General features: G+C 44.4%; 4 protein-coding genes across 6 annotated transcripts in view; 1 reads left to right on the forward strand and 3 right to left on the reverse strand.

Annotated features, from left to right (window-relative positions):
* The first annotated feature begins 242 nt into the window (after positions 1 to 242).
* On the forward strand, positions 243 to 5,852 carry LOC118310527 (insulin-like growth factor-binding protein 3). Of its 2 annotated transcripts, none has more exons than XM_035633524.2 (4): positions 243 to 1,452; positions 2,144 to 2,394; positions 3,176 to 3,295; positions 4,920 to 5,852. In XM_035633524.2, exons 1-4 carry the CDS (start codon positions 1,080 to 1,082, stop codon positions 5,043 to 5,045), a joined length of 870 nt encoding a protein of 289 aa, XP_035489417.2. In that variant the 5' UTR covers positions 243 to 1,079; the 3' UTR covers positions 5,046 to 5,852. The 2 variants fall into 2 exon arrangements, with proteins under 2 accessions (XP_035489417.2, XP_035489416.2); XM_035633523.2 differs by having other exon boundaries at positions 246 to 1,452; positions 2,141 to 2,394.
* A 70-nt stretch (positions 5,853 to 5,922) lies between these two features.
* Positions 5,923 to 8,063, reverse strand: LOC118310529 (insulin-like growth factor-binding protein 1). Its single transcript, XM_035633525.2, has 4 exons — positions 7,641 to 8,063; positions 7,388 to 7,530; positions 7,115 to 7,243; positions 5,923 to 7,012 (listed from the first exon to the last, which is right to left on the reverse strand). The coding sequence occupies exons 1-4, from the start codon at positions 7,984 to 7,986 to the stop codon at positions 6,887 to 6,889; spliced, it is 744 nt and encodes a 247-aa protein (XP_035489418.1). The 5' UTR covers positions 7,987 to 8,063; the 3' UTR covers positions 5,923 to 6,886.
* Positions 8,064 to 9,624: 1,561 nt separating this feature from the next.
* LOC118310530 (nucleophosmin-like) lies at positions 9,625 to 11,185 on the reverse strand. Its single transcript, XM_035633526.2, has 3 exons — positions 10,604 to 11,185; positions 10,410 to 10,508; positions 9,625 to 10,319 (listed from the first exon to the last, which is right to left on the reverse strand). Exons 1-3 carry the CDS (start codon positions 10,985 to 10,987, stop codon positions 10,242 to 10,244), a joined length of 561 nt encoding a protein of 186 aa, XP_035489419.2. The 5' UTR covers positions 10,988 to 11,185; the 3' UTR covers positions 9,625 to 10,241.
* Positions 11,186 to 12,422: 1,237 nt separating this feature from the next.
* LOC118310526 (adenylate cyclase type 1-like) overlaps positions 12,423 to 26,988 on the reverse strand; it is a 33,770-nt gene continuing 19,204 nt past the window's right edge. Inside the window, exons 5-20 of one of the 2 annotated variants that reach the window (XM_035633522.2) lie at positions 25,566 to 25,693; positions 24,463 to 24,621; positions 23,848 to 23,989; positions 22,448 to 22,603; positions 19,428 to 19,625; positions 19,197 to 19,294; positions 18,628 to 18,712; positions 18,227 to 18,316; positions 17,849 to 18,114; positions 16,650 to 16,776; positions 16,060 to 16,176; positions 15,772 to 15,918; positions 15,588 to 15,686; positions 15,350 to 15,464; positions 15,119 to 15,243; positions 12,423 to 14,490 (exon numbers count right to left, since the gene is read on the reverse strand). In XM_035633522.2, the coding sequence (XP_035489415.1) occupies positions 14,083 to 14,490; positions 15,119 to 15,243; positions 15,350 to 15,464; positions 15,588 to 15,686; positions 15,772 to 15,918; positions 16,060 to 16,176; positions 16,650 to 16,776; positions 17,849 to 18,114; positions 18,227 to 18,316; positions 18,628 to 18,712; positions 19,197 to 19,294; positions 19,428 to 19,625; positions 22,448 to 22,603; positions 23,848 to 23,989; positions 24,463 to 24,621; positions 25,566 to 25,693 (2,460 nt within the window). In that variant the 3' untranslated portion in view covers positions 12,423 to 14,082. Of the gene's footprint in view, positions 14,491 to 15,118; positions 15,244 to 15,349; positions 15,465 to 15,587; positions 15,687 to 15,771; positions 15,919 to 16,014; positions 16,177 to 16,649; positions 16,777 to 17,848; positions 18,115 to 18,226; positions 18,317 to 18,627; positions 18,713 to 19,196; positions 19,295 to 19,427; positions 19,626 to 22,447; positions 22,604 to 23,847; positions 23,990 to 24,462; positions 24,622 to 25,565; positions 25,694 to 26,988 lie in introns of both variants that reach the window. The other variant, XM_035633521.2, reaches the window with a different exon arrangement.

The following is a 26,988-nucleotide window of genomic DNA, read 5'->3' on the forward strand; positions in this document are numbered from 1 at the left end:
GGAAACACCATCAACATTTTTCACCATGTAATGACATTTTATGGACCGAACAACTGATCAATTAATCTGAGAAAATAATCGACAGATAATGAAAATAATCGTTAGTTTCAGCCCTGTGCATTATATTACATTAAATTCATTTAGCTGACGCTTTTGTCCAAAGCGACTTACAATAAGTGCATTCATCCATGAACATGTTACTCCAAAAAGTGCAAGAATCTTGAGAGAACATGAACATTTATCAAACAGGCCAAAACAGCTACAAGTGGTTTTTTTTGCTGTTGTGATGATTCAAGGACTGAGGTGCAGTCTGAACATGTGTAATGTATATGCAGCCAAGAAAAAAAACATCTTGCCACATATCTGTGCGTGTGATTCCCTTGATGACATTTAAGCTTCTTAAGTTTATTGCCAATGAATAATTAAAAAACGACACATACTGGCGCCCCCCCATGAATGAATCCGAGTATTACAGATGCTTGTGAGGATCTGCCGTGTGTGGGCTCCTCGGACTGACACCTGATACACATTACAAACATTTCTGTGGATAGTTCTCTCGGGGTTGTATGATTATTTCCGAGAATGTGCAGTCTCATAACCCGGTGTTCTGCACTGCGTTCTTATAACGTCTGCAGAATATGCAGCCCCTCAGCCAATCCCCCCGCAGCGAAGGTAACAAGTAAAAGTTTTGAAGGGGGGGGGGGGGGGAGAATGTGGCCAATCATTTTTCATGTATTCATTTCATTCCAAAGTCATCCTAAAGAGCCATATGCCGTCAATGTTATCCCACTTGTCTGCACATCGCCCCGGCACATTTGCGCTCCTGGTTGAAAAGGCAGAACGGGATCGAGTCAGCTCATCAGGAGACCACAAGCCATTCGGGGGTGTGACTACAGTTACTGGGGTCTATATATATTGAGATGTTTTAGCCGGTGGCTTTATGTGAATGAGAGAGAAGCTGCCCCGGAGTACAGTCGCCGCAGTGGATCAGTGCGCTCCCCCCCTTCCCCCCCCCCCCTCGCCCTCCCGCCCGCCGGCCCCCGGTGCTCGGACACCGTAGACGCTCCCGAGACGCCACCATGGATTCACGCTTCCGCGCGCTCTGCGTGACGTTCGTCCTCGCCTCGTTCGCGCGCAGGTCAGGTGCGGTCGGGCCGGTGGTCAGGTGCGAGCCGTGCGACGCCGGAGCGCGGCTCCTGTGCAAGCCGCTGCCCGAGGACTGCGCCGAGAGGGTCCGCGAGCCGGGCTGCGGCTGCTGCGTGACCTGCGCGCTCAGCCGCGGCCAGCCGTGCGGCGTGTACACCGGGCGATGCGGCTCCGGGACGACTTGTCGGCATCGGCCCGGCGAGACGAAGCCCCTGCAGGCTCTGCTGGAGGGACGGGGGGTCTGTGCAAACGCCACCAACAGGAGACAAAGCGCCGGCCCGACACCTGCGGTCAATGAACTACCAGGTAAAAGCCCGTGCAGGGCACCTTCCCTCCCGCGTGCGTCCCGCGCGCACTTTTGGACAAACTCATCGACTGCGCTGTGTATTTGACGGACGGAGGGAGGTCGGTCGTCCTAACGTACAGTAGCCTACAGCTACTTGTTGGACATGCATGAGTAATAACTGTACAGACTTAAATCTGCAAGCTTTGAAACGGAGGGGGGCAGTTGATTTTGCACGCATTGACAATATTATTCAGTTGTTGCTCTATGAATGTTCTTCATTTGTGGACAGGTTGAAACACACCCAAGAAAGATTTGTGATACCTATAGTGATAGGCTTTAAAAAAAAAAGAAGGATGTATTTGAGAAAAGTGTGTGGACCTGAACCTCTCTTTATTGATTAGCAAAGGCTGAATGTGAATTTTTCATGTTGGGATGATTTTGAATTCCACCCCGATACAACTATTTAGCTTGTGCCCTCAAAAAGGATCTAAACTGATAAAAACACATTGGGAATGTGATAGTTCTCATGTTACCCATTTCATGTCCAAACTGAAAGATGTTTATCATTTAGACATCAACGCTTCTGAAAAAAAAGGAATAATATGGAATATAGCTTCATCTTAAAAAAATGTCGGAAAGATCTCTTTACTAAAGTGGAAGATTGTATATCCTTTTGCGAATGAACACATGCTGTTCCTCAAACTCCAGCAGAGAATACTGACACTACTCCGGATGAGGAGAGGAATTCCACCAGCCCGGGCCTTCAGGTCTTGTACAGCACCCACAGACCCATGGGACCCCCGAGACCACCGCTTCACCCATTCTACCCCTCTGCCAAGTCGGACCTCCTGAGGCAGGAGCAGCAGAAGCGGACCCAGAGCTTTAAAATGGAGGAGCTCCCAGGACCACTCATCACAGACCAACAAAACTTCTCTCTGGAGACCAAACAGGAGCCTGAGTATGTAAGTACCACAACCAATATTTTTTCTCTCTTCAGAGCACACGGGAGGAATGTTTTTCTCCTCTTCCTCTGTGTTTTGGTGTTTTTTTTCTTCTCCGCTGCGGGTGAAGAAATGTTTGGGGTAGCGGTGGTGACGGTTGGCAGGCACCGTGAGCAGCAGAATGGCATGACAGCGAGCGGGTACGATGGCCCTGCGGCTGACCTGGGTCAAGCGGTTGTTTGGCCACAAGGCGTCCGCGTGCCGGGTGCAGCGAGAGCCAGCGAGTGATGGATTGGCCCGTGCAAGTGCCTTTTGGGAAGCCCTGCTGCTATTTTGATCTCCTCTTTGGACAGAGAAGTGAGCACACAATAGTAATAGGTTTTGACCGGCTGCTTCGATTAGTGACTGGAGCACTTGGACCTGAGGACAAGCCTTTTGGCTCCCTCTTTGAGCTCTTTGAACTCACTTTATCCCCCATCCTTTGTGTAAAGTGCAAGAGTTTCTAAGCAGCTTTGGCGATATGTTAAGCCCCTACAAATCGGTCAGATTAATTCATCTCTCATCCGTCACCTCTTTCATATTCCAGCCACCATTGTTTTAAGTATTACAGCAGAGCAACGTGTGATGCAGTGGCACCCTGCATTTACAAAACCATTACATTTGTGCTGCTGAAGGAAGAAAAACTGTGCTAATGGTCTCAGCTGCATTTGTATTTGTACAGGTGAATGTTTATTTCCATGGAAATAAATGACCAAGTGTTGGGGAGAGTGCAGTAACTTCTCATGTGTTCCCTCGTCCGTAGGGTCCCTGTCGGAGAGAGATTGAGAGCATTCTCAGCAGCCTCAAGATTACAGACATACTCAACCCCAGAGGTTTCCGCATACCAAACTGTGACAAGAAGGGCTTCTATAAGAAAAAGCAGGTAAAAGAGCGCATCCTAAGGACCATCATTTGATTCTGGCAACGGAATAATTAATCACGTGTGCATGTCAGGATCGTTTGAAGACCTACTTTACTGCTTTACTACTCTTAAAAGCTGCAAAAAATGCAGTGATTCAATGCTGGAGTCGAGTGACTCAAGCTTTAGTTCTCCTGCAGCCCAATTACAGATTTGTTGCTGTCCTCCTGCATTCATTGGTAGCTATTAGAGCCTCATCATTGCACCGCCACACCAGTGAGGTAGACCCTAGCCACTGACTCTGGAGACAGGAACCACAGGGGCCAAACCCCAGCGGCGTTGACGGCTGGGACGATGGCCGTTCTAACGGGAACCCTCCCAGGGAGACAGACGTCAAGGTGGCCGCCGGCACCCGATGCGCTCGCCCCATAATTGCTAGACTTTTTGAGAAGCAGGCACAGAAATAGACCTGCAGCCATCCCCACACTCACATGGTTCACCCACGATCGGGTTGTAATAAATGAGTGGTTCTGACGCATTCATATGGAGGGACTTAGGGCTCCCACGCCAGTGCATCACAGAGGCAGCTTTTCTTATTACACGGCAGTACCTCCTGCCTTAATGGAAGTTTTCTCTTTGACCTGCAATCATCTCATAACTGGCCTCACGATGCTGGGCTCATTGTCTTTGTTTATGTAGAATTGACCCAGTGTACCGTGCAGGCGCTGAAGGAGTGGTAGACATTTCACGTTGGTCAGTTTAATTTGGACGTTTGCAAGATTTTACGCAAAAGATCTGTTAATACAGCTCCTAATAGTAAAATATTTAGTGACAGAAAGAAAAAAACCCCAGGGCAGATTTCATGCTTGAAGCAGAACCACTTCATTTAAGTGAATTGTGCTTTTTGATTATATTAGTTTTCCTACCGTACAAATTGTGACATTTTGATGTACTCTTTGTACATTATGTACAACTTTTAAGCAACAGTGGTGTTATAGCAAGAGAATCCTGCTTTGACTCCGATCAGATTCTTGATCAAATCCTGCGGAAATATCGCACTAAATCACGACATCTTCCCTCTGGATCAGCTCGGACTCCTCGCTGGAGCAGCAGCACAGTTGCTTTTGCCCTTGAAATGAATGGCTGCATGTTTTACTAGAGTGGAGGTTGACCTTTAGTAAAATTGGCAGTAAAATAACAGCCCTTGGGTAGCTCCACAGACTCTGTAAGTCATTTGTAGTACCCATAATTTGGAGCTGTGGGGTATAATCAGCAACAGATGATTCGTACTGGCCACCAGCTTCTGAAAATAGATCTCGGTTCTCAGTTGTTCACAAACGGGACTAAGCAAATATTTTACCAGGTTTCTGTTTACCTTAAAGGTCTCTATATGTGTGTGTAACAGGAGGTAGACCATAAAAGCAGCTCAAAATACCACAGCGTGCTGCATAGCCAAGGCTGTGTCGACTCAGCACAATCTGACCATTAATGCCTCTTAACTATTGCTGTTCTACTTCATTGAGTTAAGTGGCTTGTTAGCCATAATGCTGCATATTCAACTGGATTTACACATTTAGCAGATCCCCCCACCCCTTTCTTTTTTTTTTCCTCTTCCCTCCTTTCACCTTGTCCCTTCCTTCGCTTCCAGTGCCGTTCATCCAAAGGCAGAAAGCGCGGCTTCTGTTGGTGTGTTGACAAATACGGGCAGCCGTTGCCAGGTTTTGATGGGAAGGAGCGGGGAGACACCCAGCACTACAACTCCGAGAGCCAATAGGAGCAGAGCAGAACGGAGGGAGGGAGGGTGGGAGTGAGCGCAAGAAGAATTGTAAACAAATGGAGACACTGAGGATATTGGGAGAGGGGTCAAGAGATGGCTCGACCGATATCTGGATGATTGCTATTTCTATCTGTTGCCTGTGGGACCTTTTTCTGAGGCAGTGGCAACGGGAAACAGAGGAAGAGTACCAGGAGGAAGAAAAAAAAACGTTTCTGCCGCAGATGGATACTTTATAAGCTGTTTGTCTCTGACACAACCTGGACGGCTTCTGAGAAGAGGACACACTTAGAGAATCGATCTCAGAGGCCCGATTCTGATTATAGGACCCAGAGATATTTGTACTCGTCACAGACATCGACGAGAGAGCTCTTTATTTACGCACAATTAAGGGGCATTGCACATTTGTACATGCTTGTGATATGTAGTCAAAATGTGTGTGCTTGTGATTTCTCATGACAACCTTAAAATGTACCTTTCTCAGAGTAAGCATGCAGTGCCTTACTATGAATTCCTGCTTCCTTCCCCTTGTGGAGCTGGATTGGACTCCAGCTCCGACACAGTGCATATGAAGTTGGTTTTTTTTCATGCTGGATCTCAGGCCAGAGAAAGAAAGTGGGAAATTTTCTGTTTTCTGCACCCTGGTTTGTTATTGTTTCTGATGTCACTTTGCATAAGCTGATTTTTCGGGGATTTTTTTAGGCCACAAACCGTTATCTCCCCTTTGGTTTGAGTAAATATGTTTTTTGCATGTTCAATGCAACCCTCAAAAGTCTATTTTTACTTAATAAAGGCAGCATAAAATGATCTAGGTGTTGCATTGCATTCAAATTTTTTAGAACATTTGGGGGAAGAAATACATTAAAATGTGAGCCAATTATGATAAAACAATATCATATTTATTTGGATGCACATTCAAAGGACAGGAAGACTATATGCATTGTTTTAACAAAACCAATAATAGAATAGCAGCATTCCTGGCAAACAGCATTAACAAATAATGTGGTCCACTATACATGACCTTGACGGCAAACAAAAGCATAAACACGTGAATAATAATAAATACTCAAATAGAGGCAAAACTCTGCCCCCCTCCCAACAAAAAAAATGACCCTTGATGACCACAGTGACCCTCTAGACAAATAAAAAGGTGAGAAATTTGTAGCTGAGTAGAAAAATTCAGCATTAAACCTACTAAACCCATGGACCTGCAGAGACGAGTCGAGGTAGACAAATGCAGAGGAATCCATCCCAAACCTCGGGGTGGTTTGGACGAACCCTGATATGTTTGTGCTTGACCGCTGTCCACATAATTGCGGCACTTAAGTATTTCCCCCAATACCCATTGAGGAAACGCCAAAGGAGATACATTCAGACAATGTCAACATGTTGAATGAATGAGCGGCTGTATGGTTTCGTGCCACGCACAGCCCCAGTTTTGAATGAATGAAGGAAAAAAAGAAAGAAAATACCCTGATCCTGAAGACTCTGAAATGGGCTTGGCATAGCTGCGGACCTGTGGTTTTGAGCAATGGAGTTATTTAGTCCGAAACACAAATGTATACAGTGTTGCCCTATTTACAATTGAAAAAAATAAAATAAAAATAGGCAAACATATAAAAATCTAAAAATGACAAATGGTTGATACAAGGAAGAATATACAAGTAAGGAATAAATAAGTCTCGATGCATACATGATGTAAATAAAATGAGTAAATGTGTTTTTGTCAAAGAAAGTCAGTTCACCAGGTGGTTGCATGTCGATAATACATTCTTGCTTCTATCTGTATGTGTTTGCACATGCATCTGGGTGAGTGTGCTCTTGATTAAAACGTCAATCCCTCAGTGTGTGACTTCCTGATGACACTCGGAGTCACCGGGCAGGTCACTCGATCCCGGGATCTTCTTCCCATTCCAGGAAGAGACGCACCAGCAGCGAGCGGGCGGCCCGACCAGAGATGACTCGCACTGAGAGGAGAAGCAGAGGTGGGAAACCACATGAATAAATCACCCCAGAAGCGTCAGACACATGGAGTGAATTTTGATTTTGTGAAATCCTCAAATTCCCACCTGCTTGGCCTTGTAGAAGCCGTACTTGTCACAGTTGGGGAGGTAGAAAGTTGTGAACTTCTCTCCTAGTTGCTGCTGAGAGCTGGCTATCATGTCCAGTGCTGTGTGGAGTTCAACGTGACAGGGTCCCTGTGAAAAGAAGAATGATGAGGTTTAATTAGTAATAAATAGTTTCTCTGGAGCTGCAGTCCCTCAAAATCAATTGCTCCCTCTTGTGGAAGGAAGGTATATTTCTTTGAATCATCTTCATGGGTCCATATTTTTTCCCCTCACCTGTTGTACCAGTTTGTTGCGGATGGCGTTGACCTTGGCCTTGATGCTCTCGTGGCCCTCAGCGGGGTCTTGGTGGTCCAAGGGAAGGTTGAGACCCAACAGGTAGTGCAGGGAGCCATGGTCAGGGACTCCTTCAGTTTCCTCTGTAAAAGTAAAATAAGATGCTTGAAATGCATCCTGATTTTCTGAGGTTTCCACACATTATAATATCAACAATGAAGACAAATCTAAATCTTGAAAAACTTTAGATTACCGTGGCCCAAGTCTTCGGTGCAGACCCCCTGTCCCCTGGTCAGAGCGTGGAGAGGTCTGACCTCGCCAGGCCTGGGAGTGCAGCGGAGACCCTCACCACAGTGGGCTGTGTAAACTCCGCAGGACGCCCCTGTCTCCAGGGCACAGGCCATGCAGCAGCCGCAGCCCGGCTCCCTGAGCACCTGCCTGCAGTCTGCTGGGATGGCGGGGCAGCTGTTCAGTTTCTCCAGTGTGCAGGGGGCACAGCGGATTGGCTCTGGTCCCACCAATGGGGAAGCCCTCGCCACGGCCAAGACTGCCAGGGCCACCCCTGCCACAAATGTCAGCTTCTGATATAATCCAGGCATCTCCAGTCGTGGGATGAATATATGTTCTTCCTTCTGAACTGCTCTGTGGGACTGTAGTTTTCCTTCTGAAGTGATTGCTCCGAACAGGCTGTATTTATGTGGAGATTTGGCCTCCGGGGGAGTTAATGATTGACACAATGGCCACAGATTTAAAATATTTTTTTCGACAAACCTACTTGACGTGCGTAGAGCCAGGTTCACAAGGTCTGTTGTCAATATTGACTTTGGAACATAAGGCGATTGTACATCAAAACAACCCTGTTTTTCGTACGACCGAATTACTGATCTTTGTCATTAGCTTTGAGGTTATGAAAACGTATCACATGAATACTACTTTTTCAAGAAAACTATCAATAAGGCGGTGGACTATAAATAACAAATAGAGGCTATGAGGTAATAACAGGCGATTAGAGAAACCCTGCGGCTGTGTTGTCAAACACTTAGTTTGTTGAGTAATGCGGTCTTAAACTGTGCTTTGACACAGTTTTGACACTAAAACCCTATTTGTCCCTTTAGTCTCTTTGGTGGAGGTTCCTCTTATCAGGCAGACAGATAAACAAGGTCATTTGCCTTTAACATTGCATGACCCTTACATTATGGATTGCTACGCTGGAATCACAACATGTTTGTCTGAAGAAAGACAGTAGTAACTGGTTGTTTCCTTGGTGTAGTATTTGTCATAACTATCTGTGGCAAGTGCCAAATACATTGGCACATGTTGTGATATACTGCACACACAACACTGCTCATGGTTGTGGACTCTATATGACCCGACCCATTTATAGTTTGTAAAATCAGAGAAGTCTGGATATCTTGCTTTAACTAAATATGTAACGGGCTGAGCAACAAAGAAACAGTGCTTCAACGTATGAAAGATCATTAAAGTGATGATGATTGATCATTATTGATAATATGCTGTAATAATAAATACCCATAAACCTATAAGTACCCATAAAAATTTGAATGTGAGGAGGAATACTAACTCTTCATGCAGGGTCAGTCAAGGTCCTCGATGCTGGTGGTGAGGGTTGGGGTGTACTTACAGTACTTAAAGTATTCTAGTTGATAGGTTAAAGCCATCTTTTGATCAAAAGTACCTTGGAACTTTTAGTCCCAGGATCTTTTTCAAGGAACTCAAGGGTTCCTGCAGATCTTCGTTGAGATTAGGCAAATGAACCTGCTCACGGCCGATAGCTAAAACAAGCTGTTCCAATCCAGTCCACCAGGCGGCAGTATTTCAAATTGAGCAACAATACAACAACAATATACATCATAGACTGTATATAAAAATGCCTGAAGCCTGTATTGTCTGGATTCACCAGCAGAGTGCGACTCCCTGGTTTGAAAAAGAAGTCAGTTTCTATAGAAGTCTATGAGAAAATGACTCTAGTTCTTTCTTAATTAATAACGTCAGTATACATCTTCCTGAGGGGTTTATGGTCTCGATCACTAGTTTCAAGTTTTCTTCAATGCAGCATGATGCATAATTATAGGCTCGTTTTCATACTATTAAGTATAAAACTTAAGTAAAGAGTAAACTTCATAACACAACTTTTACTAAAGTAAAGGATGTGGATACTTCAACCACTGGAAAAGAGTCTATATGTGGAATGAAAAAAAAACTTACTTTGACTGAAGTGGATTTTGGAAATGAGCTTTTATATGTTATGTGATTTAGCATGAGATAATTGTGAGCGCCTTTCTCCCAAATTAGTTTTGACATGCTCAACTCTCAAACATTTAAAAACATTTCCCCCCCTGCCGTTTAAGAAAATGAGTATTCCAATAAAGACACCATCGGACTGCCGACGTACCAAATGCTAAAGACAAGTTGCACCCAGCGAAGATCAAGCGTTCCCAGTTGCTCTGTCAAAGGTAAATACACGACTGGCTGTGTGTTTGACTGTGCTCACACCATTTTACACACTTGAATCAAAGAACACCGGCTTTGGAAAGAGGTAAATGGGTTCATCGTTTTATCATGAATCCAATTTACCTCCTTTCTGATTGTACCAAATGTATTTTTTTTTATTCTTTTGTTTATTCTCTGTTAATGACAGGAAAAAAGGGGGTGGGGGACCAGTGACCTTCACATTGCACATTGACTGTACTCTGTGGCAGTGCCAAGCCTTAGTATGGCATGTTTTTCCCGTTTTGTGAGATGTTTGTACAACAGTACATTCAGGGTTTTTTTTTTCGCAAGGTCAAGGCCGGATGTGCCCAACATCCCCGCGTTCGGCTCGCGACGATGAGTGTTACTCAACCACCAGTGGGTGTGTTGTTGCCTCCTCGATGTTGACCATCAGCTCCACCAGCCACTGGGGAAACGGCTCCTGCTCGGACAAGAAAAAGAAAAAACAACCTGCGTGATGAACGTTGTCTTTAAGAGGTCAACTGGTCTTGTCATTGAGATGGTCACTCACAGACAGGGACGACTCCTCTCCTCTCTTCCTCTTTGTCTTCATCTTCTCTACCGACGGTTTCGGTGGTGGCCCTTTTTGCCATCTGATCTTTGCAGGGAACTTAAAAAAAAGTGGATCACCGTGATTATTTTTCAACCGAGTCGAGTGTTGCCAATTATTTAACTTGAGTGTAAAATGGGACGGAAAATGCTCACCTTCACTGTCAGCTCCCGACCCCTGGACTGCTTCGCGCTTCCCAACTTTGGAGTTGCGGCTTCATCACTCAAATCCGCCGCGCTCGTGCCCCGACCCGACCCCGAGGTGGAACGTGTTCGAAGAAGACTCCCTTGGCTGAGGGACCGAGACAGACGCCGGGGTCTCATAACCCTCAGAGGAACATCCTCCTCCTCCTCCTCCTCCTCCTCGTCATCATCATCATCATCATCATCATGCTCTGCCATCATCTCCTCCGTCTCCTCACCCACTTGACTTTGAAAATCCCGCTCTCCTCCTCCCGTCGGGCTTTCTCCTCCGGTTTCGTCATCCTCTTGCTCCGACTCTTCCTGGATGGGCTCCAGATGCGGCCACTGTTCCGTCATTTTCAAGCACGCGCAGAGTTATCACACAAAGCAAGTCCACTTAACGGTGAACGTTCCGATATTCGAACTGTGACTCAGTCAATACACAACGTAAAGTGGCTCAGAACTTCCATGTAGCCGCTGTGTTCCCTGGTTGGCGTGGAGATCCTGCAGCCTCAGGTTGTCATTAGCTGATGGTGATTGTCGTCAGGTGTGGAAGCTTCACTCCAGACAGACGACAGGTGGTGATGTTGGGGGCGGGGTTTGGGGGGCGGGGTTTGGGGGCTTGGCAATTAAAACACTAAAAATGAAGTGAAAAACTAGGTAGCGTAACCGGACCCAATGTTCTACAATATCAAATCACTGATGTAGTTATTAACAAATTTAAAGCTGCTTTTAAAAAAATGTTAATGATTTATTTTGAAAGAACACCACCAGCAATTTAGGGAAAATCTGCGTGTTCCGTGGCTCCGGAGGTTAAGATTTTCAAACAAATGATAGAGGATATGAAGGGTATCCAGAGCTCACTTCGGGATGTCTCATTTTCTTCAATTTGAATCTGTGTCTTGAGTCCTTCGACTTATTTATTATTGGGTTGGGGTTTTTTTTTTAAATCTAACCCTGATGTGAATGTAATCATTGATCGACACCACGACCTAATTTACTCACCGCGGCCCCGATGACATCAGGGGGAGTGTTATTTGCGAACAATCATTTACCTTGGATTCTCTTTATTGCTCAACGTCGGCTACAGTTTGGAGTCAAGGAGATTTGTCCAGGACAGTGATAACAAGAGCTGAGCTTTTTTTTTTTTTTTTTTACTACTACTGCTTACTGTAAAGTAAGAACTACATCAACATCACGGTGCACTGCAAGTTATTAACAAGTCATTTGTTTTATTTTTATTCCAACGCAAAGGAATAATTCCAATACGGAACTATACTGAAAATGTTTCAGTTGCTCATTCGTTGACCTCACTGTTACACTCAGTTAACCCCACACTAACTCTACATCAGAGCTGGGAAAACAACCCCCCTGCCCAGGGTTTGTGACATGTTGACATTTATCTGGCGATGGGGCTGCGGAGCTTGGCAAAAGAAACCGGTCACTGTCGCTGCCATATTTTGCTGAGCAGAGTAAAAGCTGTTTTATATTTATTTTTCAGAGTCATAAACTTAAGTGTGAGAAATGACATTTTATAGAGTGGAACTAAAACTACCCATAAAAAGTTATATTTTATAACCCGCTGATCATTTGCTCTATTTGGGGACAAGGTGTGAATATTATGTTTCAGGTTAGAAATTCAAATATAGCTCCTTTTTTATGAATCAACAGAAATATCCGTATTCACACTACAAGCCACAATCATCCACAAAGCTCCACATACACTTCTTATTTTACATGTTGGTAGGTTCTTTTTGACATTCAAAAACATCACCCTTGTGATATATTTTATACACCAATATTGTCTTTATTACAAAATATTCAATAACCCAACTTTACACTGTACAAGTTACAACATAGTTTCCAGCTTTTGGCTATTTACAAAAAAAGTATGATCTGCATATCAAAGTGAATATATCTAAAAAGGCAGGTTGCAATCACGGTAAGCTTATTGAGTAAGGCAAAATACTTGAAACATGGTGTATTTACACGTTTGCGGATCAAGTAAAAGTTTCATAAAGGTGATATCCGACGACGATATCTGAAGTGCCTCACACTTCTGAGACTGCATCTGAGAGAGAGAGAGAGAGACGTACGTGCTAAAGCTTATAAAGTTTCTGCGGTCAGTTCAAAATGCGGATAAAAGCCGGGGGGTACGGCAGCGTACGCCTGAAACATGACGGCAGCCAGACACTGCACCCAGGAAATGTGTGGATGTGCACGAATCGTTTGCAGAGGCCACGAGGAAAGGACCGGGCTGTGCATTGGTAAAGGTTGTGTGCTTATTGTGTGTGTGTGTGTGTGTGTGTGTGTGTGTGTTTGTGTGTGTGCTTAAGTAAAGTACATGTGCTCTGTGTGGATGCATGCCTTCCTTGAGGCCTTTGAGTGTCTTTATGCGTGTTTGCAAAATACATAAATGTGTATTGGTCGTCTTTGTGTTGCATTTGTGACTTATTCCATCTCTGCATGAATTAGTTCCCACAGCAGCACATGTCCAACTCATAGGCCAAATTGTAAAACTGTGTTTTAGGTTTCCACACTACACACACTTTTGTTGACCTTTGCCGCCTCTTCAGTACCACAGTCACCACTGTTTGTGTGTGTGTGTGTGTGTGTGTGTGTGTGTGTGTGTGTGCTCCAATGCCTCATTACATTATAAGACTGTGATTTGGGGCAATGTAAGAACATCAAGTATTAAGGGGTGGAAATAAAGATCCATGGAAAAGCTCAGTTACTTTGGTTTTCTTTCAACAGGAATTACTATGGCTGTTCTTAAAAAAGTCATGCGCTAGTAACTGTGAATATATCTCTGAAAAAAAGCCTGTTTCCTCTGGTGAATATAAAAAAAGTACTTTGTGCTGTTTCGTTACAATTCAGAATTAACCACACATGCATACACACACACACTCACAGGTACACTCATGCATGCTCACATACACCAAAAAACCCCACAAAATTACACTGTAAATAATGCAATGTGTCCTTGGCATAATCAGAAAGACAGTGCAAAAGCAGTAGCATGATCAGTCATTTCAAGAATATCAATGCACACATCCCTTGCACACGGAATATGCAGTACTTGTGCACTACAAATGAAGATGCACATTATACCTGGACCTGAGGGAACCCAGGAACACCACACATCGAACTATCTGGCAAAGAGATGTTAAAAGAGGGTTTGAAACTGCCGGTATCTTTCTCCTTCACTCCTCGTTTGTCTTCTGAGACTGGCAAGCAGTTAAAAAATCCCTAAAAGCGAGTATGATTGTCTGAATCACCAAGTCATTCCTCTGAAAAGTTCATATCCTGAATGAGCATCATCTGGGGATTTGCCAGCAGCTCTGGATTTAAAGGAAATACCTGGACAGCCCTGTCTTCTCGGGGCCTTCAGCCAGGGGTTTTCTTCCCCTTTTTTTTCCAGCTCAGTGTATAGTCCTGCATGTCTTTCATCCCTACACTGTTACACCTGCAACAGCGGCCACAGCCTCCATCCGAATCCCCGACACCTCCACGTCCTCCTCCTCGTCCACCTCGCCCACCGCGGGCACACAGGACGAGGGCAGGCACGTCACTTGGCTGACGCTGCTGTTGGCAGCGTTCACCTGGACGGCGTGAGCGGTCAGGTTGGCGGCAGAAGAGACGCTGCCCAGATTGGTCGGGACGCTGGTCTTCCCGCAGGAGTGGATCCGTCGCGCCAAGCTGGCAGAGCGCACCACCGAAGAGGTGGTCACAGTGCCCACGCCCTGCACCTTCCCTTCGAGGAAGTAGGTCAGCATCTCACCTTTACCCTTCACGCTGACTTTGCCACGGCACACCAGGTCATAGTTGGTTTTCAGCAGGCGATAGACCTCTTCTGTCACCTGAATAAAAGGGAGAGGGCAGTGTCGACTTTTATTTTAACATTCATTTAGAAGTACGTCTGAGCTTTACACCTCTGGATAAAGCCAGACTATGTGTTTCCCCCCTGCTTCTTAAAAAAATATTGGTGTCCCCCCCCCCCCATTTGTTCAGCTAATCTGTCGGTAATCCGTTGGAACCATAGCCTGTATATTAAAATGGACATAGACTCTTGGTCCAGAAAGTGACGCCAATGCTGAAGTGCCTGTATTCTCTTGAATGACCAGCACTGGTTGCAAAGAGAAGGCAGTTTCTATATAAGTCTATAACAAAATGACGTCAGTAAACATATTCCTGAATAGTTGTATGGTGTCAATCTCAATCTCAATCTTCTTCAATAGTCCATGATGTTCATTTTGTAAATCATGGTCCAAATACAGTAACTTCTGGTTTTAAAAAACAAAGATGGCACTGGTCAAAATGCTAGACGTGAGGCTTTAAAACCGAAGCTCACAAACCAGTGGCTGCGGTCACGGTGGGTTATGCTTTTCTACTGCACAACTATCAATTTCTTGTCCAGCTACTACACGGCAGCATGTCTGTCGTTACCTTTGTGTTTTTTTATGAGGTAATTAAACATGCTCTGGGTACCTGTATCTTTCCAGGTACTCCGGTGCTGTCCATCCGACTGGCCACATTCACCGTGTTCCCCCAGATGTCATACTGAGGTCGCCGTGCCCCAATCACCCCTGCGACCACCGGACCGACATTGATTCCTGTGCAAACACAGGAAAACGTTGAACAAATACAAAACAAGTGTAGAATGAGGGTTCCGCGTGGTCAAATCTTTAGATTTAATTGTGATTTAAGGTTAAGACGTACCCACTCTCAGGACAAACTCATTGTATGACTGATAGTTGATTTCATCCAAGACGTCAAACATCTCGATGGCGTAGTCTGCTATCGTGCTGAGATGGTCGTAAACGGATTTCTTGGCCTTAAGAGTGAAAGTAAATGAAGCAGTTAGTATCTATTCTCTTCGTTATAGTCAATGTGTGCTGTGTCGATTTTACACGTGAGTGAAATAAAAACAGGCGGTTAACACAAAATGACTCGTCACCTTGGTGCCAATGGTGGGGACGAGGCCCACAGCTGCCATGTATGTACTGCCGATGGTTTTGATTTTCTCTATGTCTTTGTAGCATTCTTTATCCATGAGCTGCAAAACATACATCCAAATGAACACACAGGAACTCCAGGGCAAATCAAACTGAAGCACACAAGTCAAGTGGCGTTGATTTTACCTCGTCAAAGTCAGCGATGATCTCATTCAGGAGTCTGAGGCACTCGACTCCCATGTTGTTTCCGTCCAACTCGATGTAGAAGTCGTTGAAGTTTGGGATGGAGGCAAACAGAACACCTACTTGTGCGTAGGACTGGTAGTACAGATCCTAACAGGGGAAAATAACACAGTGTGGCAGCATGAAATGTTTCCTCTGATGTTTCCTGATGTTCTTCTATTTTTGGTCGTCTGTCTTTTCATCTACCTGTTTGTCTGTCTGTCTGCCTGCCTGTCTATTAGCGAGGCTCACCATGTTTCTGGGGTTCGACAGCAGGAAGTGTTGTGCCACGTGTGCGGGCAGGAGGTTGAAGAGAATCCGCCTGTTGTCCAGCTTGACTTTCTCCATGCCATCTCTTTCCTCCTCCGCCTGAGAGCATATATCACGCACACACACACACACACACACACACACACACACACACACACACACACAAAATATACAGATACAGACATGAAGAGTGCAGCTTGTTCCACATTTTCACCACACGGGGTCAGTAAAAAACCTCACGAGCCCCACAACATGGACTAACGTCTGTGTCATAGTTGGATTTTCAATAGACTCGATGATTAATGCTGCTCAGTTAAAGGGTTAAACGGCTGAAGATTCAGCTTTTGCTTCAACACTTGAGTCCCACTATGCAGAATAAATCTTTTTTTACGCCTCTGATGCCTAATGAAACCCCTTGTTTTTGCCAAATAAAAAGGACAGCCTGCAGCCTATAAATACAAATCCTTTTACCCAATAGCTTACATATATCAAAGCTGTAATGGCAGCATTTTTCTGCAGAAAAACTTCTCTCACAGTGTACGTTATAATAATGAGTGCAGACACTTCCTGACCTGCACAGCCCATAGGAAGTCCAGGCGTAGTTTGAGGTCAAGTTGCCTGGAGTGGAGGGCCAGGGCACTGACAAAGAGCAACAGAGACAGGATGGGCTCATAGCCCCGGATGTGGAAGGACCCCCCACTGTGGAAGAGAGCAACGCACGCGTCAGCACTGGACTTTGGACCACACAGGGCTACAGGAGGCGGGTTGAAGGGACCCCCCACGGTGTCAAGAGCAATGATGAGTAACATTTTACTTGTAAAAATTATAAAAACAAGGATCCTTTTAAGGGCCAGCATTAAAATGAAACATTGAATGAAATTACACTTATTAATGAAAGAGCTCAAAAGTGCTTGAGCTCTTGGATCAAACAATATCATCATCATCATCATCATCACAGACATAGTCAAGCAAAGACTCCTCCATACACACACACACACACACACACACACGGACACCAGCACATGTACTGTAAATGCTCCACTGGTTATCCGTTTCCTTCTGTGCATCAAACAAACAGGAAACTGCTGCTTGCTGCAGCCAATCACTGCCTCTGACTGTCAAAGTGACATTTAAACTTCATGTTTAACTGACACAAAGACTTGTTCCTTGTGAAGTTTACATAATTTTTTTTAATGTTATGTCAACAATTTTAGATTTTTGAGTTCATTTTACTTAAATTCATGAGGCCAATATAGCGCAATTAAGTCCAAATTAATTGACAACACAAAAATTGGGCACTTTGCACATATTCTAATAGCTGAATAAACAAAAAAAAGATTGTTAAAGTACATACTCAATGTTTTTCTGTCTATATGACCAGTGCTCACTTTCTTTTATCAAAATGAAGAATGTGTGTTGACTTTACATGAGAAAATCACATCATTTAAGTGTTGCAGAGTTTTGTTGAACATTTGAAATTATTTTTATGTCGGGTGTATTCATAACTCTAATGTTACAGTACTGTGCTTAATTAAAAGTTTTGAGTGCAAGCTGTTGCCACTAAATGTTTAAGTCGAGTGAACGAGTCGGGGTGTTGTATGATGCCCAATCAGAACTGGACCGGGGGGGGGGGGGGCGCTCTCACTCACTTCAAGCTCTGCTAAGAAGTGAGTGTCGCTAGCAGGCAACTTCGGGAAAGTGTCGGAAAGAAGAAGTGAAAACAAGTCACGTGTGTCTGGTGCTCGTGGTCGTGTGGTGCTGTGAACCTCACCCCGCCGTCCTGCGAAAGCCACTGAGCTCCAACACGGTGACATACAGCACCCCCAGGAGGAGCATTAGTGCCATCTTTGGCAGCCAGGAGACCCGCAGGAAAAGTGCCAGGGTGAGGGTGCCCACAACGCAGGAAAGGAAGGCGTAGTGGGCACCGTCACAAGGCAGCTCCGCCATGGTGCGGTTGGCACCGCTGACGTCATCGATGATGATGATGATGGAGCTGTTGGTGTTGGCACTGCCCCACAACCAGGGCATGCAGCCCACCTGTCAGAGGCAACAGGGGAACATACATGGGCATTAAGATGATGGAATCAAAACAAAATGAAAGCCACAAACACAGCTCCAAAAATTTGACATTTGTTGCATTCCCACTTACCACACAGGCCTGGGCCACAGCGTAGATTAAGAGCACTATGAGAATGCAGAGCACAGTGCGAATCTGAATGGTCAGGCACCCTGGAAAACACTGAGAGACAAACAGGAGGGAAGAGCAAACGCATGAGGAACATTCGAGGCAAAATTACAGGAGGACAAAATGTTATTAGCTGCAAGAAAAATACGATGAAAAAAAGGCCTGAGATCAAACAATCGCGTTCGGACAGAGATAGAGAGTAGAATGAGGGGAGGAAAGAACAGAGGCCGAAAGAAAGGGAGAGCATGAACATATAGAAGGAGTGAGTTAAGTTAAACTTGATCTGTCAGTTATAAAGCTGATGCACTGAATAATAAAAGGACTTTGAATCACGTAAGTGAGGATAAGAAAGCGTCTCTATTTACCTGTACTCTAGTGATATGCAGGTACATGATACAAGCTACTAGGAAACAGATGCAGAAGACGAGAAGGACAAGAATCACTTTGCCCCTGAGAGGAAAAAAAAAAAGGGTGAGAGGACGATGGAGGGGTTAGTCAGAAAGTCAAGGAGCCGTGTAACTGAAAAGAGACAACAGACAAGTTGCATGCCCCTAGTGGTTCCAGGTGGTATTACAGTGTGGTCAACTGCCCTAAAGACGCTGCAGTAGCAAGACGCTGGTAAGGACACAGGTCATTTTCCTCAGAGCTCCTGAGGAAGTTGTCAACAGCTCTTTGGAGATAACGGAGGAGAAGAAAGAATCTACTAGTAAGTTTTCTGGCTGCGATTATTAACTGTAAAAATCCCAATTTCAAACAAATAGTCTGATACCCGTCCGAGGTTCACTCCTTGTTTTATCTCTTTTTCTATCACTCTCCTTCTTCCCCTGCTTTTGTCCGTCCATCAGCAGGATTATTTTTCTCTTTTCTCCTGTTTTTCAAGTTTAAGCCAAAAAAAGAAAGAGAAGGAGCAACAGGGAGAATCTCTTGTACGTACTGTGGTATGATGAGAAGGTAGACAAGGCCAAACAAGGCAGCGAGGACGAGGGAGAGGACCACGGCGCTGGTGAAGTACTCATCGGGAACCTGGTGGTACTGTGCGATGCCAGAGACCAGAGAAGAAGTGAGCAACAGAGCATTACACGACAGCGATCAAGCGAGGGCTTTCGTCCAGAACACATCACTGTACCAACACGCGACGTGTCCGCTTCTGTCTAAACTCCCTCACCCTCTGCTCGCGCTCAGAACACTTGTACATGAGCGTGAGGACGTTGAGGTCCGCCGTGTCCGACTCGGTCTGCCGGGCCTCGATCAGCCGGCCGATGTAGCGGTTGACCCGCGTTCTGGGGCTGCTCTGGATCACGTTGGCCTGGTTCGCGTTGGGACGATTCCTCAGCTTCTGGGGAGCCGTCCGCATGGCCCTCCGCTGTTGGGAAGAGAGAAGAAAAAAAACATTTTCACTGAAAATGTAGAAGTCGAAAGGACAATCGTGTGAGGAATAGGCCGCCGCCGCCGCGCAGCGCGCCGTACACTCTGCACTACTGGAGTATTATCATATCTGGAACAGGGGTGAATAAGAGTCGACCATAAACACGGGCACATGATTATACTTTCAAATGAGGACATTGCCCTCACACTTAACTTAATCACTGAAGGCAGCCTGCTGTGTCTAAGTGTCTCCGGCAGCCAAAGAGAGAGCAGCTTTACAAAACACAAGGCGCTGGAGCAAAGCCAGAGTTAATATGGCAGTATGGATGTTCGTGTGTATAAAGTGTGTTTGTGTGTGTGTGTGTGTGTGTGTGTGTGTTTGTGTGGGTAAATGTAAGTGAGCATGCAGGATGAATTGTGTTCGGCACAGTGGGGAGGCAAAGGGTGAGCAAGGATCATCAGAGTGTCCATGAGGTCATGACATGACATGAACATGTACGGCTCAGTGACTTCCTCCACTTCTTCCTTTGCTTCCTTCTTTCTTTCGGTCCTTCCTTGCTCCTGTCTATTCTTTCATATATTTTCTGCTTTCTGCCGTTCCTTCCTCCCTTATTTCCTCCCCTTCCTCAGCACAGGCTTCCTAATTTCCTTTGCCCCGTCCTTCCTTCCTCCCCTTGATGGATCCTTTTATTACTTCCTAATTTCATGTCTTTCTTCCTAATTTGGAATAAATACAGTACTTCTATCTATTCATTTATTTATTTACTTCCCCACTCACACACATTCCCTCTTTCCTTTCGGCCATATCTTCTTTTATTGCTTCCTTCTTTTGTGTATTCTTCCTAATTTCCTTCCCCACTTACACATCTTCCACCCTCCCTCCCTGTCCTTCTTCCTTATTTATATTCTTTCTTACCTCCCACCCTATTTTTCATCTATTCTTCCCATTTTCCTCCCCCGCTTCACCACAGATACTCCTTCCTTCCTTCGCTCCATATACTCTTTCTTGCTTTCTGCCCTGCTTCAATATAATCCTCCTTAATTCTTCTTCCTTCCCTGTTTCAGTTTCTTCTACCCCCCTTCCACTTATAGTCTTTCTTGTGCCTCTCTCTCTCTCCCCAGATCCATCCCCTATCTCTCTGTGCCTCCCTCAAATTCTGGTTTTGGGTTATTCATAAGGCAGCAACATGCTGGCCTGCAGATGCTGACGTCTTCTTACGTTCTGTATTGTGCTCAGCATAAGACACGTTATGTGTCCTACTCCCCTCTCCCTTATGTTGCTCCAAGGCCGTGCCTGGAATGCATATGTCATTTCACGCAGTTGAAGAGCGTGTGGCCTGAATGTAAAATGACCATTCAGTCGGGAGGTGTACCTATATACCATAAGCTGTCACCTTTTCCATTTGTCTGTTTTATCCTAATCCGCCCTCTGCCTATGCTGTGAGGATGTTGCCATTACCGGTAGCGCAGGCGTGAGCGGACACACAGACACGTAGTGTAAGGGAAAGATCTACTGGACGCAGCAACTGAAAATGAGGCTTAATCAGACATTAAGGACAAAGTCCAACAGAACAGCTCTTGACATATATGATGTGATCCTATCCAAAATATTATTGCATATTATCAAGTTTGTCCTATAACTGCTATAAGACTCTTACTTTAGTCTCAATCCTCATATAAATGATTAACTTTGTGGGGACTATTTTTTTTAGGGGCGTTGAGTCCAATGTACATAGCACACATACTATAGCACAAATATATGTATAGCTCACGCGCGAGCATGCACACGCGCACACGCGCACACACACACACACACACACACACACACACACACACACACACACACACACACACACACACAGTAAAACAGCTGGTGCAAGCATTGTATAGCTGCCGGGCCACGCGGCCTTTCCAGGCGCACAAGGTCAAATAAGCTCTTTGACATTTACCCAGACTGTGTCACTGACAGTATATGTGAGGGAAATGGCATGTTGGTCTCTGGCAGGAGCGACACGCTGAGGTCAATACAGCTGATAGGATTGTGCACTCTGAACACATCTCACCATCACTCCCCATACCTTCTTATGATTCCGCATACACCCTGTGAGAGCCAAACACTGGATTTACTTTATTCACTGACTAAGATATTCAAGTTTGGAATCCTGAACTACTGTCTCCCACACTGCAGCTCATAAACAAAATCTTATATAACACATAACATGCAAAAACCCCCACATTTACGATGCAAGAACTCTGCTGCAAAGATGTCTGCCAAGAATGTACAATGTTCAATGAGCTGCGTACTTTGTCAGCTCATTAAACATTGTGGTTATGGCTTTTCTATTTGTTCTAATATCTACTGTATGTCGAAGAGTTCACGTTAAGAAAGCCACTGAACCGGGGAGGAAAGCAGGAACACAGTTGCCTTGGATGTTCCCACAACTCTCCGCTGTTGGAGCAATGTTCCGTGGAGCTTAAGCCCAATGTCTTGAGATGATGTAAATTTGCATTGTGGAACGGCCGAGTCACAGTCCTGATGTTAAGCTCACTGAAAAGTTGTGGCTTCAAGTGAGGCTAGCATAAGAATAAAGATTGAATAGAATAATAAATGCTGTACAGTCAAACAGAAAAAAATTGCCTGAAAGAAAATACTAATACCACACAAAAAAAAAGATAATTCAGACAGGCATTTACTATGTATTTTTCCTCTATTGTAGGAACCTCTAGACATTCACACTGTATATCTTCAGTCTCTATTTATTCCGATCACAGCACGAACAAACACAGAAACGTCAACACAGACACTGAGATTTTTTATACCTTATCACCGTCTTCGCAGTTCATGACATTGGAGAAGGGAATCTCAGCCTTGAACATCTTCCTGCAGTGCATAAGCTGCACTAGTAAGTAGCACACGGTTTTGAACTTCATCTTTTTGGCGGGCTTTATGTCCGAAAGAATCAATCCTGGGAATATCTGTCACCAGATAAGAAATGGGAACAAGGATTAAGTCATGATAGCCCACACAGAAATATATATATATATATATATATGTATATAAATATTATGTAAGGGTCTATAACTCATGCACAGGCATTGGACAGCATTCACGAACACATATGGTCATGCACACATATGCATGCAATCATTATTATTATCATCAGGTTGAGGAATTTTACTAGAAAGTGGTATAAAAAAAAAAAAAAAGGTCAACATCTTTAGTAATTTTAATAGTGTCATTATTCTGCTCCCGTTCTTTCTCCTTCGTAAGACTATTTAGGAAATGTGATCAAGATTAAGCATGTGTTGCACGTTTTGAGGAGTAAGAAAAGTGTCTTTTTGTGTTTGGTTCAACATGCAAAGTTGAGGGTGTGTCCCTAAGCAGGAATAATTAAAGACACTATAGCAGGGAGAGTAGCAGCCCATCCAACACAGCTTAGTCAGGACACATCTTTCTCTGAGCCAAGCCTTTGATGAAGTCGAACCATCAGCTCTATTAAGAGGATTAGCAAAGTCTCCTGCATATCAAAAGAAACATAACACGCAAGCGGGGCGTTACAGGGTCACATAAGGATCCACGTAACCTATACGAGCGAAGCCTTATCTCACATAACATGAAACCTGCGGCAAGGAGCAATGTTGAGGGAAGAGGCAGAGGTAGAGGAGAGGAGGAAGAAGAGGAGGAGACTGAAATTCCCTCTCCAGCTGCTTGTGGCACATCTGGTCGGAGACGTGAGTGTTTGTGTGCGCGCACTGACACGCACGTACACACACACATTCGTGTATCTCGGTAAGTTTGCCGGACAGCGCAGATTTGAAAATATAGATGCCACAGGCTGTTTTTTCTTTCCTTTTTCTTCCCAGGCTGTAAGTGAGATTAGTTCAACAGCAAATGTGTGAGGACTCCATCATGTGATGCTGGATGTTGTAGTCACGCTATATTTCTATTGGCAGGATGGTTTTTACTGTAGATATTGGCACAGAGGGGAACGGGTTAAGAATAGCCTCCTTTAAAAAATAAAAAAAAACATGCAGAGGGTCCATTTATATGGATTATCATATGTAGACTTCTTGTTACTTTTTATAACTAATACACAGGACTCGTCGAAAAAATACATCTGATTCGCAGCCATTGATTATCATCTTAATAATCTTCCTCATAGAAAACACATGCAGTGTGTAGAATACGGGTTCCTCCGCGTAGAATAAGACCACGATACCTTCCGTCTGTGAGATGGCACAATAAAGAAGGTTTCAATGTCATGTTTTTGGAGGAAGGCGTTCCTTTCGTGACCGTTTCCGGGCTCCACCTCATAGTCTCCGTTGAGGCACTCCAGTGTCGATCGGGTGATGTGGACTTTCCTGTGGAACAGACAAGGGGCAGGCGTAACACGCGACACGACGAGTCTCGGAGCCGCTGCAGCTGCAGCGATCAGTCAGTGTTACAGGAGCCTGTCAGGTCTGATATCTAGCTGCTGCTGCAGGCCTAATGCAAATATTTAAATAGATAGACTTACTCAAAATATTCAATTTAAAGGGCAGTTGAAAAGGTTTTTGGGCTTTTGACAATTTTGTAAACAGGAGAATATTTGACTGTACGGTTGAGGATACTGTACTTTGCTTTATTTAACGGCAAATACGACTAGAGACCATCATGCGATGGGATCACACCAGCTACAAAATCTGTCAACATGCTGACGTTTTGATTATGAGTATGGATCAAACCATACCCGTCTTCGAACTACACCTACACTGTACACACACCAGTGTATGACCGCAGAAGAGTCAGAGAAAATTGTTGAGGCCCATGTTCATGTAAAATATCGGGTACTTACCCGGGTAGTCCTCCGGCCTCCATCACATTGGCCAGGGTCACATCATTGGACCACACGTCATATTGCCATTTCCTGAGGCCCAGCACTCCACAGAGCACCCGACCTGTATGCAAGCCCACGCGCATGTTTAGGTTGACCTCTGTGGCCTCTGCCACTGACCTGCAGGGGCAGAACACGAGCACTGGAGTGAGGTCACGTCTGTATCTTTATCTATTTCTATATCGATAATTACAAAAAAACTAAACTAAAATGCACCAAAAATTGACTTGCACAAATGCCATTATTAATTTGTTTTTGTGACATAATTTGAGTTGTACTTGCTCTCAGCAATCCATCATCAGAATATTTACTATTAAAAATGAATGTTAAAGTATAATGACTGAGCTCAGATGACCCGCACACCCCAAATTGAGAATAATGTAAAGTCCACTTTTGTTCAGTACTTTGCTGTCCCACCAGGGGGAAACTGCAGTATAGCACATATGAAAAGAAAAAAACATGACAGGAAGCACATACATGCAACAATAACACACAGTAGGATCCATAATGGAGTGGGTTTTTGTTTCGAAACAACCAACCTTGAGTGTATAAAACAAATGAATGTGGATTGCATACGAATCTGCAAGTGCAAGTTTGTTGAAATGTGACTGCTAAGTTGTATTTAATCAGTGTTGAGTACAAAGTCTCATCTTAATTAACAGGCTTCCAGTAAAGCCATGAAAAATATCAGATTCAATCTTCTGCCGCAACTCAATCTCTCACTTTCGTTTTTTCCATCTTCCAAACTACGCGAGGAAAACAAACACTTTCAAGCGCAATAAAATCGCAGATTTTTTTTCTCCCTTTCCTCTAAAGCCCCTTTCTCTCAGCCAACTGTGGCCCCGCTCTCAAATGTTCGGTGTTAAAATCCACTCACAGCACACATGGCTGGTCAGGCTGCAGTTCATCCTGCTCGAAGGAAATCGTGGAATAAATCATAGGAAACAAAATGTTTCATTCTGGCCTCTGCTGTGCCTCTCCAGCATTTGACGGAGAGGGGGGATTTCATTCATCCACACACACATAAACATTTATGTTATGTCATTCAAAATGGGACCACTCACGTTATGGTGTCAATCATGTCCAGACCCATCTCTACGCAGCAGTGGGCGTGGTCTGCCTTGGGTTGGGTCAGTCCAGACACGCAGTAGTAACAATCCCCCAGGATCTTAATCCGGCGACAGTGATTCTCCTGTCAATCAAAAAAAGAATGAGGGAAAAAGAGTTATTCCCTGTCTTCCTACACGAACGATGAGCCAAATATGTAACAAAAAATACACTTTGACCTTGTAGTTTCATCAAATACAAGCTGATGCTGTAGTAGTCATGGCCAAGTCATTGTTTTAACATCACAGCAGTTTAGTCATAGTTGTAAAAGAGGTGACTCAAATCAGTGGTGTTGGATAAAGAAAAAAATCATTTAATCATATTTTGTTCATTACATTGATCCATATGCAGCGGTGTACTTTGTAATAATGGCTTCAAGCTATCGGTCGCTGCTGTTCAATGAATTAATGGTTAAAGAGTGATGGCTTTTCAAACTTTTCATTATAAGACTGTAATACTTGTCAAAACTTTTCCTCCCAAAACATATTTGGTAAATGACTTTGGCGATGGTCCGAGATGTAAAGCAATTATAACTCAAACTGTACAGTTCTCTCACTATAGTCCAGATCGAGTTTTGGATCAATATTTTGTAAAGAAGAGGGCTAAGACAACTGGACCATGAACGCAGGACAAACTTTGACCTACAAAAACAGTGGATGGTCAGAGTGATACAAGTGGCACCGTGACGTCACCCATTGGTTTGTGAACCCAGTATCCAAGCCACCATACCACAACGTGCTTTATTGTCTATTTTACTCTAAATGAACATCGTGCTGTATTGAAGAAGACATGAAACTAGAGATTGAGACCATAAACTCCTCAGAAGAAGGTTTACTGGCTTTAAAAGGCAATTGAGAGTCATTTTCTCATAGACCTCGATAGAAACAGACTTCTTTTTGCAGCCGGCGCAGTCGCCCTCTGCTGGTCATTTGAGAGAACACAGGTTTCAGGCACTTCACTTTCCGGACGCGGGGACTTCGGTCTATTTTTACATCTAGTCTATGGTTGTAATCCTCCGAAAAAGAGTGGATTTCTAATCTATCTTGGCTGTGAAAATCAGACCAGCATTGACCAGCAGAGATATAAAAACTGATAAAAAGCACAGAGACATGTGCAAACTGATGAGATTTTTGAACTTGAGCCAATTCTCAGCCGAGTCCCACAATGCCGTGCTGAGTCAGCGGATCATTCTCACCTCGGGGAATGAGGTGAGTCACTCCCCCACTTTTTGGGGACAATAAGCATGAGGCATGAAAAGGCAGCTTCACGAACATAACCATTATTAGAGGATGTGAGCAGCAGACATTCATTTTGCCAGGGAGACAGGGTTACCGCGGACGCCTGCTCATAACCCTTTATTGTTTTCATGGAGGTAATGGG

This window comes from Scophthalmus maximus, chromosome 5, assembly GCF_022379125.1.
Source record: "Scophthalmus maximus strain ysfricsl-2021 chromosome 5, ASM2237912v1, whole genome shotgun sequence".
Classification (NCBI taxonomy): Eukaryota; Metazoa; Chordata; class Actinopteri; order Pleuronectiformes; family Scophthalmidae; genus Scophthalmus; species Scophthalmus maximus.